The 12456-nt window shown below is 39.6% G+C and overlaps 1 protein-coding gene across 1 annotated transcript; it reads left to right on the top strand.

Moving 5' to 3' along the window:
* Positions 1-2969: 2969 nt before the first annotated feature.
* On the top strand, positions 2970-11247 carry LOC125118589 (T-complex protein 11 homolog). Its single transcript, XM_047765253.1, is given in 10 exon segments — positions 2970-3061; positions 6602-6722; positions 7452-7658; positions 7835-7849; positions 8395-8530; positions 8764-8838; positions 8841-8980; positions 9079-9260; positions 9989-10157; positions 11218-11247. Coding segments are annotated over 10 exon segments (1125 nt in total). The 5' UTR covers positions 2970-3011.
* The last annotated feature ends 1209 nt before the right edge of the window (positions 11248-12456 follow it).

Genomic DNA, 12456 nt, shown 5'->3' with positions numbered 1-12456 from the left:
GGAAAACATAGCTTCTGTTCAGATGACCACTCTCCTGGTAGGTCTTGAATTCTGTCATCACTTCCTTGGTTAATTCTTGACCACAGTAGGTTAAAGGAATAGATAGCCTGTGGCTTAAGTCCCTTAAAGGCTCTTGCAACCTTACATTTTTCACTGCTCATCCTTCTGCAACTCTTCTTTTAGATTATTCTTTTCCTTGTTTTGTTTTTCCCTCCAATCTTTACATATTGGACCTATGCCTCTGATTGGCAAATGAAATTAAAAGACTTTAACTCTAGAGAAAGAGGCCAAGAAAGCATAATGACTTGTGTTTGAGAAGACTTGAGTATCAAATTTAGTACAAAACATGGGAAATAGGTTGCATTCTTATATTTTGATTTGTAGATTGTAAATAGCTTTAGGATGGATTTGAAAGAATTCAAATGATCTAGTGCTGGAATTGTGTTCTGTCCTTTCCCAGGAGCACTTTGTTGACATAAGAATTATCACTGCTCTAGGGTAAATTTTTTAGATCTGTAATAACAGTGCTTTTCTATATACATAGAGGCATGAGATCTCTTCCACACCTTATGGTAAGCATTTATTTGAGGTTTTTGTTTGACTAGTCCAACCTCATAGGAAATCGCAATACTCTTATGATAATCTCCAGTGAATTTAACCAAACATAAGTCTTAAGATCTGTCCAGATATAATGATTTGATCTAAACTCTTGAAGACAGAAATGGGAAAAAAATAGTTGGAAGCCACAATATTATTTAGTTGAATCATGTATGTTTCTCTAGCTGCCATTTAGGGTCACTGCTAGTAAATAGAATGGCACGTTTAGTAGTGCCACAGTGTCTCAAATAAATGGCTTAATGAATTGATTAGATGGTACATTTTAACATATGTAGCTTTTTAGTTATGATGGAAAGGAGATGTGGATTGATAGTACTAACTTTTGTAGAAGGGTTTTTTTTAGTAAGAAGTAAATGTACATAAGTTGATCATCTCCTCGGGGAAAGTTTTAGGATTCTTGTATGTGAGTCGTTATATTTTGGTTATAAATAGTTCTCTCTGAATAAGTTATTGAACAATATTGAATGTGAGAAAATGGTTTTATTGCATGCTTTATTTTATACCAGGTAATAATTATAACTACTTTGTGTACTTACTATGTATCTCTGCTGTAATTAAGTAGTCTGTACAGCTGTCTGTATCCACGAGGAATTGGGTCCAGAAACCACCCACCCCCCTCAGGTTACCAAAATCCATGGTGCTCAAGTCCCTTATGTAAAAGGGACTTGTAAGTAGGTTATATGCATAGTATTTGCATACTATGCATATAACCTACTTACATCCTCCTGTTCTTTCTTTCTTTATTTTTTGTTTTTTGTCTTTTTAGGGCAGCACCTGAAGCCTATGGAGGTTCCCAGGCTAGGGAGTCTAATTGGAGCTGTAACTGCTGGCCTACGCCACAGCCACAGTAACACCAGATCTGAGCCACGTCTGCAGCCTACACCACAGCTCATGGCAACGCGGGATCCTTAACCCACTGAGCGAGGCCAGGGATCAAACCCTCAACCTCATGAATCCTAGTGCAGAATCCGCAGATACGGACTGCCAACTGTATAATGAACTCAGAACAGTTGTTCCAGATTCCAATGCTAGTGTGTGACAAAGTTTTTACCAATCTTGAATGAAATAAAACAAAGATATTGTAATGAGATTTTAAAATAAAGGTAAATTGATGCAGTTTAAATGACTTCTATATTCTGACTGTTTTCTTTTTTTTTATAATTTTTTTTTATTTTCCCACTGTACAGCAAGGGGGTCAGGTTATCCTTACATGTATACATTACAGTTACATTTTTCCCCCACCCTTTCTTCTGTTGCAACATGAGTATCTAGACAAAGTTCTCAATGCTATTCAGCAGGATCTCCTTGTAAATCTATTCTAAGTTGTGTCTGATAAGCCCAAGCTCCCCATCCCTCCCACTCCCTCCCCCTGACTGTTTTCTTTTTTGCCTTTCTAGAGGTTAAAATATACTTTTTTTTGTTTTTTGTCTTTTTAGGGACACACCCACGGCATATGGAGGTTCCCAGGCTAGGGGTCGAAGAAGAGCTATAGCTGCCAGCCTACACCACAGCCACAGCAAAACGTGGGATCCGAGCCAAGTCTTCTACCTATACTACTACTCACTGCAGCGCTGGATCATCAACACACTGAGCAAGCCCAGGGAGTGAACCTGCATCCTCATGGATGCTAGTCAGATATGTTTCCACTGAGCCATGACGGGAACTCCTAAAATATACTTTTTTAATGAAATCATTTTTTTGGGTTATGGTAAGGTTGGTTTTTTGTTTTTATTTGCCACAATGCCCATATGTGGAAAAATTAAAATTGGAAAATCATTGTCAGTCACTCATTTTTTTGTGTGTGTAAAATTTTATTGGTCTGTGGAATCCCCAGATTTTGGAACAGTGCTTTAAGCATCATTAAGCTTTATAGCCATCTAGTAAAATTTTTGGTGTTATCCATAAGGATATTATCATTTTGTGTCTCTTCCTGTCTCATCAGAGGTAGGACAAGGACAGTAGAAACAGTAAGTTCTAGATAAAGGTTTATGTTATAAACCACGACTTATTCACTGTTTATTTGCTATGTTTTCCTTATTGTTTAGATATTTCAAGCAATAGTCTTTGAAATCAGTTTCATTTTTTACTTTTCACAAACTAATTTCTCATATCTGAATTCTCTGAGGTTTCTAGAGCTGTTTGAAGGGCAAAGATTTCAGACAACCTTAAATACTAGGATGATCACATGAACCCATGTAAGATTTGTTTGATAAATTTAAATTTGAGGGTTTTACTTGGCTGGTTGAATCTCTGAATGAAATAGAAATTCTCTTTGTGGGGGTTCCTTGTTGATGACTGCTATGCCTTTTTCCAGAGAGCCAACCTGAAGTACTTTCTGTCACAGATCTGATAGAATTAACGAAGTTTCTAAGCTTAGCATTGCTCATGAAATCATGGTCAATCAAGATTTTTGTATGGAAGAGATTGTATTACTTCCCAACAGGTACAGACGCTTCTATTTTTTCCATTTTTCTTCTCCTGGCATAGGTACATATCACAAGTGACTTTTGATCAGGCTTGAACTATTTTTATTAGTACAATTAATGTTTGAGTATGTCTTAATGTTTGAGTATGTCTTAAACCAATAAAACAGAGCAATAATCAGTGCAATTATTAGTCTCACAGAATAAAGGCAGGCAGAAATTATATTTAAATGAGAAATAAATCAATGCAGTTATTGCCAGAATGTTCAGATTGGAATTCTAATTAACAGTGAAACGCAGTGAATTTCACATCTTCTTAGACAGTTTTGGAGGAAGTAGCTCTTAGCAGTTTTTCTTTTAATTGTCTGTAGATTGACCAAGCACAGATGAAAAGATTACTTTTCTAATAGTGGTATTGCCAGCTCTTCATGGTAAGGGATTTCAGGGAACATTTCTGCTTCATAATCAGCTTAATAAAAATTCCATGAACCAAGATCATAACCCATTAAAAAATCATTCCCCTCGAAAGTCAGACTTTATTCTAGCTCTTATTAATTATGTTGTTACTGCAATACACAAATAAGTCATTCAGTATGAATTGAATACTTCTAATGGTTTATTAATAGTTAAATGGGTAAATTTCCTTGTCAGAACTTATATTGTGTATGGCATTTGTAATTTCCCACCTTAAAAAGTGGCTTCTATTTTGCCCCTTCAGGGAATCTATTACTTAAGTGCCTTGCTCTGTCAGTGTTCCTCTTGATCTTTACACTTTTTTTTTTTTTTTTTTGCTTTTTGGGGCTGCACCTGTGGCATATAGAAGTTCCCAGGCTAAGGGTCCAATCGGAGCTACAACTGAGGGCTTACAACACAGCCACAGTAACGTGGGATCCGAGCCACAGTCTGCCACCTACACCTCAGGTCAAGGCAATGCTGGATCCCTAAGGCCAGGGATCGAACCCATATCCTCATGGATACTAGTCAAATTTGTTTCTGCTAAGCCGCAATGAGAACTCCGATCTTTATACTTCTTAGTTTGTCCTTAGTTTTCCAGTAGGTACTCATACCAAGCACACCTTCCCTGAAGGAGGATTTTACCAAAACCTAGGCCTTCTTGTATCTTCCTCACTGCCTTCACTGTCCCTGGTGCCTTAGTTAGATTTGTTATTCTACTGGAAGGGATGCAGAGAAAGTGAAACTAGGAGAATAAACTTCTGTTAAAGGGACTTGGGGGGTGGTTGTGGTGATGAGGGGTGGGTAAATGAAGCAGAGGAAATAATACTATTTAGAGCTTGATTTTCGTTGTTTTGTTATTAATAGTCTTATTCTAGTGTAGTAATACAAAAAGTATACTGGAAAAGAGATTGAAATAGAATTTGGGGTTATCTATTATCTATAGATTATCAGTGATTGGTTTTACCTTTGAGCTTATAATGTGATACTTATTACTGTTACGGATTCTCAAGGGAATTATCATTGCCAGGTATTTACTCAACAGATATTTATTCAGTCTATGCTAGATGGAAGGCAGAATGTTAAATACTGGGGACATATAAATGAGTAAAATGCTGTCTTGACATCAAGAAGTTTATAGAGGAGAAATAGTCAAATAGCAGATAGCTCCTATGCAGTGATAAGTTCTCTCACATCTAGTATATGGAATTCTTCATTCATGCTTAGCTGAGGAGAGTCAAGGAAGACTTTCCTGATAAGGTAACACTTGACTTGAATCTTGGAGCATGAATAGGTGCTTTTCAGGTGGTCTGGGGGAAAAGTCTTCTTCTGGAAGTAGAAATGACATGTCAGAGGCATAGAATGGTGGAAGATGATTATATATTCATTATATGTAGACTTATTATTGAAGAACAGAGGGTTAGAAGGAGGTCGGCAGAAAGGTAGGTGAAGCGTCAAAATAGTATCATGAAGGGTCTTAGAAGCCATCCTGCTGGTGATGGGGAGCTTCGAAAGGACTTTAAATAAGCATGCCATGGGAGTTCCCATTGTGGCTCAGTGGTAACAAACCCAACTAGTATCCATGAGGATGCAGGATTAATCCCTGGCCTCGCTCATTGGGTTAAGGGTCTGGTGTTGCTGTGAGCTGCGGTGTAGGTCATGGACAAAGCTAGGATTCCTTGTTGCTGTGGTGTAGGCTGGCAGCTGTAGCTGCCTAGCCTGGGAACTTCTATATGCTGTAGGTGCAGCCCTAAAAAGCAAAAATAAAATATAAATAAATAAATAAGCATGTCATTATGACTATATTTTTATCTTTGAAAAATCATTAGTTTTAGTAAGAATATGTGGCAGTGTGGGAATAAGACTTTGTTGGGGCAGGAAAGCCATTTACCAGATCATCTCTATAGTCCAGGTAGGAATTTTGGGAAGTTGCAGATGGATTCAGAGATATTTAAGGAGTAAAATCTCTGAAATTTGGTGACCAAATGCATAAAAAGAATGAGGGGGAGTAATTATTACACAGTAGATAAATAATATTTGGTGACATCTCATAAATGGGATTGATGTGTTGGAGGAGGAACTTTGACTTGTTTTTCACTTGTCTTTGTATTGCTTGTAAATTTTTTAACAAAACCATGCATTACTCTTGTATTTTTTAATGGGAAAAAGGATAAGCTTTTAAATTTTATTTATTTATAGTTTTCTTTTTAGGGCTTCACCTGTGGCATACGGAAGTTCCCAGGCTAGGGGGACAAAACAGAGCTATAGCTGCTGGCCAAAGTCGCAGCCACAGCAACGCAGGATCCGAGCCTCATCTGCAACCTACATTGCAGCTTGTGGCAACACCAGATCCTTAACCCACTGAGTGAGGCCAGGGATTGAACCTGCATCCTCATGGATACTAGTCAGGTTTGTTAACGCTGAGCCACAATGGGAACTCCAGAAAATGGATAAGCTTTATGGTTTGCTTGGATAAGGAACAGGTTTGAGAAAGGAAGATAATGAGTTCAGTTTTAGGCTTGCTGAGTTTGAGGTGCATATAAGATTTTCAAGTGTTATCAAGAAGGAAAATCCTTTCCTGGATTTCAAGACTGAAGGAAAAGGATAATCTAGTTCAAAGGTATAAGTCTATGGATATGGAAGCCAAGGCACAAATTTAGGTTAGATGAAGAGCCAGGGCTGGAACTCAGGGGCTCACCGCCTAGTTCAAGTTTCCTCTTACTGAAGGAGAGTTTCTCTGGAACCCGGAGGTAACCTTCTGAGAGAATTTGGCCAATGCCTTTGCATCTGAGACTAAACTCAATGTATTCAGTTCTGCTAAAGTCTAAACATAGCTCCTGTCTTGTCAATGTCATGGTCTTTCATGACCATTTTTTTTTTTTTTGGCTGCACCTGTGGCATGTGGAAGTTCCTGGGTAAGGGATCAAACCTGCGCCACCACAGCAACCCGAGCCACTGCAGTGACAAAGCTAGGTCCTTAACCCCCTGGGCCACAAGGAAACTCCCCAGTCTTTTGTGATCTTAAATGCAGTTTGTGATTTAGGAGATTATGATCCTTTATCAATTCTCTGGGTAAAGAGACATTTGCTCATTTAACCTTCCTATAGTCTGGAAGGCAGTATTATGGAGACAATGTACAGTGCTTTTTGGGACCATCTGAAAGACCAGCTATCAAGTACTCCCCCTGACTTCACTTGTGCTCTTGAACTTCTGAGAGAAGTTAAGGCGGTGAGTAACCAAATTCCCATTTGTGTATATTAAGTTCCTAAGCATCCCAGACCTTTTGATGATTGATGGCTACCAATTTTCTAAGTAGCATACTTCCTTTCTAAATATGGGCGATTACTTAAGTAGATGATATGGAGAAGCTTCCATTTTTTGTGTGTGTGAGATGAAGCTTGAAAGCTGGGATCTTGCTGTAACAACACAGTATATCATTCAGTTAAGCAGATTTTCACTGAACCTCCATTATGTTATGTGTTTCAGAAGCACATAGATAAATAAGAGAGCCCTTGCCAACAAGGAGCTTATATTTTTGTGTCAAAGGTTATTTCTAGTGACCCTTAATAGTTTTTTTGCCTGTTTCATTTTTGTCCTTTGAAGTAAAACAATATAATAATGTCCTTATCCCTTATTAAGAATGCCTCATCACCTGTGGTGGTATGTATTTTATATTTTTATGTCCTACACTTCTTTTTATCACACTATTGTTTTTATTCATATCTTTATCTCTTTCTGCTTAGAAAATAATATGGCACTGTTAGTACTGATCTCAATGAAGCCTTAAATTAGTTGACCCTTAAGCAGAGAGAAATAATATTCTTTATTAGAAATTTGGAGATCTAGTTTCTGAACCCTCAAAAGATGTAGGATGAGATGCCTTTGTCTTAAGGGGATTGTTCATTGGAGAATGGACTTCTAAACAATTTGGCTCCATTGATTTTCTTTTCTGCCAAGATCTTGCTATCACTGCTGTTACTACGCCAGAACTGCCTAAGAAATGAGGTTGAAGAAGCTCTGGACATAGATCTCCTCAAGCAGGAAGCAGAGCATGGGGCCCTGGATGTCCCCCATCTCTCTAACTACATTCTCAACTTGATGATTCTGCTATGTGCACCAGTCTGAGATGAAGTATTGCAAAAACTAGAGAGCATAACAGATCCTGTGCAGTTACTGGGGTAAGAAACTAGATGCATTGTCTCTGAAATCTGTCTTAGGCACTGTGCCAGAAGACTGTAGGCCAGATACCATGTTATAGCTCCTGACTTGTCTAGCTTTCCTGTACTGAAGAACTGACACCTCTGTTTTTCCTCCCTGGGCTATTAGCTTTTATTTTCCAGGGATGGACTCTCAGAGCCTTTTGATGATCTTAATTCTTTTGGACCCCTTTTAAGAAATGATGCTGTTAAGACAGAGTACAGTCATTCTTTCTTCTAGAGATTTCAAACAGCCTTTTCTCAAAAAATCTCTTACGTATCCTAACTCAAACCCTGTGTGGGGGATAGGAATAAGGATTTTCTCTGTTTCACAGCTAGAAGAACCAAGACTCAGAAAGGTAAAGTGATATGCCCGAAGAGTATTCAATCACATATCATTCCAACTACTCACAGAGAGTTAGGATTTTAGTCATTGTTCTGAGAAGATGGAGCAACTACAATGGAAAGAGCCCTAGTCTGATAACTAAATGGTCAGAAGATGTTCCTGGCTTTGCTAGCAACTCACTCTGTGGCCTTAGGTCCTTGGCAGTGGTCTTTATTTGTAAATTGAAATAGTACTGTGGTTTTTCAGGCCCTTTTTAACTCTAAAACACTGTGATTTTTAGAACTCTTTGCTTGGGTTCCACCACACCACACTAGATCTCCTTTCAGAGTGTAAACATTTGATTTGTTCTTATGACAAGGGTATCTTCCATGTTCTGGGCCTGATGAAAATGGACATGGTGAACTATACTATCCAGAGCCTTCGACCCTACCTGCAGGAACATTCTGTCCAGTATGAACTAGCTAAATTCCAAAAACTCCTCAAAAAGCATCCCAGTATGTTCAAAATTTAAGGCCAGGAGATGGGAGATTTGACCTTGGGTCTGCCTTCTTGGTGACAGAGTATTTTCTGTTTTTTGAATAGGAAGTTTCTTTCTTGGGTAAGGGGTAAGAAGAAGGAACATCTCTATAAGACAGAAAGACCTACAAAATCACTTCTTTATTGACTAAGATTATATCTTCAAGCTTTGGAGTTTGAAGATATTCACATATTCCCTTCTATGTCATAGATCTCCTTGACTGCACCACAAAATGGCCAAACAAAACAGCTCTAGACCTCATTACACCATCTCCAAGTTCTCCTGACTCTCTCAGCTCTCCAGCATGGCCTGTTCACCTCCAAATTGGGCAGCTAACAACTCGGAGCTTCCCAGTTCCACAATGGTGCTATACCAAGGTTACCTGAATCTTCTTGTCTGGGATCCTGACAGTGAAGAGTTTCCTGAGGTAGAAATGTGTGTTAGGGCATTGTTGTTTTGTTTTGTATTCAGTACCTTCACTAGAACCTTCTTCTCCTGACAGCTTGCTCTTCCCTGCCTCATCAGACTCAGCTAATGGACAGAATCCGGCTACAGGACATAGAGTCCCAGTTGAACCAGTTAGCCATCCTCGTCTCAGTGTTGCTAGTTGCCAGAAGTTTCTCTGGTAATGTTTTATTTAACTCACCTGAATTTGTGGATAAACTGAAACATATAACCAAGGCCCTGACAGAAGAATTTAACACCAGGTAAACTTCATAGATCTTTCTGAGAGTTGAAAATAATATGTTGATTTTTGGGCCTTAGACAGTTAATGTATTATTGCTTATTCTTCATCCCAAACCACACAAAGGACCTTGCAAACCATCTGCAAAGGTCATTGGCATCTTTTGATAAATCGTATTAAGGCTTGGGATAGAGACAAAACTATTTCCAAGGAGGAAAGTGTGGAAGCTAGTTTGCTACAAATGATAAAAATGTCATTGTATATTTAAGTGAGTGACACCTTGTGTATATATATTCAGAAGTTGATCAGTTGGGCAATAAAATTGATTGATCATTTGCTACATTCAGAGCCCCACAACCAAAGTAAAAAGAGAAATTAGAAGTTCAGGTCTCTGTGTATTTACAATTTAATTGGTGAAATAGGGAAAATAGCCATGGAAAATGCCTCAGAAAATCAAAATAGTGTTTGAATAAAGTTTATGGGACTAAAGAATACTGGGTGGATCCAAAGATGGAACTGAACCCATGTTAAATTTATCTTTTTTTCTTTGAATTGGAGTAGAGTACTACATGTATGAATTAGTTGGCACCTTGAGGGTAGCAATGAAGGTATTTCACACATTGGGCCCTGCTATCTATTAGTGTTGGAGAGCTAGAATTCATTTCTCAGTGCACCTGGCTTCTGGTTTGGGGCTTTCCAGGCTTTGCCCCTATGCCATGGTCACTCTACTTTCTATCCTTCATTATCTAGGCCTGAAGAGGCTCTGGTGAGTGTAAGCAAACAAGTGTCTCAGGAAATCCATGAAGGCCTCAAGGACATTGGTCTCACTGCCCTGAGTAGTGAAAAGACCGCATCTCTTATAGGCCAACTTCGGAACATTGCCAAGAAAGAGAACTGTGTTGTAGCATCATTGGTAAGAGTCCCCATGGTGGTGGTAGTGGTGGTGGTGGTGGTGGTGGTGGTGGTGGGTAACAGTAATGTAGAGAAGGTGGACTTAACCCTGGAAATCAGTTATGAAGCCATTTAAAAATGGAAAAGCATGATCATTGGGAAAGTCTTTTGGTTTTAGTTTCCTTATGTATAATGTGCAGGATTGAAATAGATCTCTTTCAGTTTGAAGAGTGAAGATACAATTTTAAGGTATATCTGCAGCTGGGATGTGTAATTTTCAGGCATGAGATACTGTCCTACCAACCCAGTAATCCCTGGTCATTCCCTAACTATAGTTCAAGACCTGTGATGGGAAAAGCTTTCTCTATCCCATGCTTTAAGTTACCATGCAGGTCCCTACTCCCCTCCAAGGAACTGATGCTAACTTAGGCTGTAGGACATAGTCCATGTTGGAATGGAAGCATTGAAGTTGGCTACCTTGCTTCTAATTTTTGTGTCTTGACATAGTCTGATTTGGGTGTGGGGGCCTGAACTTGGTACGCTGCCTGAAATATGTGTCCTTAGAATTTCAGGTACAAGGTCTAGGATCCTCTTGTTAGGTCATATGCATGCCAGAAGCTCCCTTAGAGTTAAGTAATATGACGAGCAGCTGGAAATTTACTATCTTGACATTTTTGGATCATGCATTGCTTTGGGAGCCTGATGGCATTCCTTCCTCCAAAATAAAACAATCAAATCTCATGTATATGGTTTACCTAAATGAATGCGTAGGTCAATGAACATCTCAGTTAATTTAAACTTTGGTGAACAGAAGGTGCAAGGGCATTGTGAATTTCTTCTAAAGTCTCTTTGATGTTTCCCTTTAAACTTTTCTTTTGCTCACAGATAAGTGGATCCGCTTGTTTCTCAAATGCTGTTTGGTTCGTGGTATGCAGGAATCTCTGCTAGACTTCCCTGGAGGCTTTATTTTCATCAAGGGAGAGTTGGCATAACTGGGTTGGAAGTTTGTCAGTCTGATGCATCACAATCAGCAGGTATTTAGCCCCTGTTATGATGAAATTTTAAGAGACATCATCCTTCCAGCTCAGGCACAAGAAACACAAGTGGAGTCTATCTGATAGTGCTGGACCCCAACTATTGCAACAGGGACCCAAGAGAGAGGGCTCAGCACATTCCTGGGATGACGTCACCTATGGCCATCAGAGCAGCTTCTTCCTCACTATAGCCTGGACACAGGGCTGCAGAGTTCAAGCATATAAACACCAAATGGCCCAATCCCCTTCATAATAAACTTCTGAACTGAAAGACAACCTCAGTTCCTTCTGTGTTGCAACTTAATCCAGGTTCTGTGCATTTATCCCCTACTCTCTGAGAAGCTGGTGACCCCTCAGTTTATCCTTCACTGGCTGAGCATTCTTTTTTTTTTTTTTTCCTTTTTTTAGGACTGCACCTGCACAATATGGAGGTTCCCAGGCTAGGGGTCGAATCGGAGCTGTAGCTGCCAGCCTATAGCACAGCCACAGCAATGCCAGATCAAGCCACATCTGCAACCTATACCACAGCTTGTGGCAATGCCAGATCCTTAACCCACTGAGTGAGGCCAGGGATTGAACCCGCATCCTCGTGGATGCTAGTCGGGTTCTTAACCCGCTGAGCCATAGCAGGAACTCCCTGGTTGAGGATTCTTTAGTATGCTGGCCTGAGCAGGCATCAGGGCATTGGGTGTTAGCATTACTTTGTCTGATGGAAAATCATTTCCTTGAGGGCTATGAAAACTTCTCGTGGAATTTTCCAGGGTATGAGTTCTGGAAGTATAAGAGCTTCTGGAATTCAGAAGTACACTGAGTCACAGATCAAGAGGGGACATAGAACCCCTTTTCCAGTATCAAATTTTCCCTATAATTTTTAAAGATACAGTAATAGTAAGAGCCCCCATGTCCTGTTCTGCCGTGGAGCACTAAGCAGTATGAAAACTGGGGACTGGATGAAAGGCAGTATTGCCTGCTAACAAGCACTCAGTTGAGGTAAGTTCTCAGCCTCAAGTGATCCTGGGGGTCAGGTTTGGAGTCTTTGAGACCAGCACCAAATCCAAGCAGTTAGGTCACTGACACTTGTATCAACCTCATCTCTGGTCCCATTCTGTAGCAGAATCAATGTCCTATTTTCACATTTCTGGGCTTAGAACACCCCATTCTTCTTGACAGAAATGATGTGGGTGTCCAAGGGTAGGGCAGCCATCATGCTTCTTTCCACTTGTAATCTCAGTCTATGCAAATGCAAGTACATATTATAATAATAGATAATGTTTATGAACACCTATGTGCTAG

This window comes from Phacochoerus africanus, chromosome X, assembly GCF_016906955.1.
Source record: "Phacochoerus africanus isolate WHEZ1 chromosome X, ROS_Pafr_v1, whole genome shotgun sequence".
Taxonomy (NCBI): Eukaryota; Metazoa; Chordata; class Mammalia; order Artiodactyla; family Suidae; genus Phacochoerus; species Phacochoerus africanus.
This window is presented reverse-complemented; position numbering and strand designations above follow the sequence as displayed.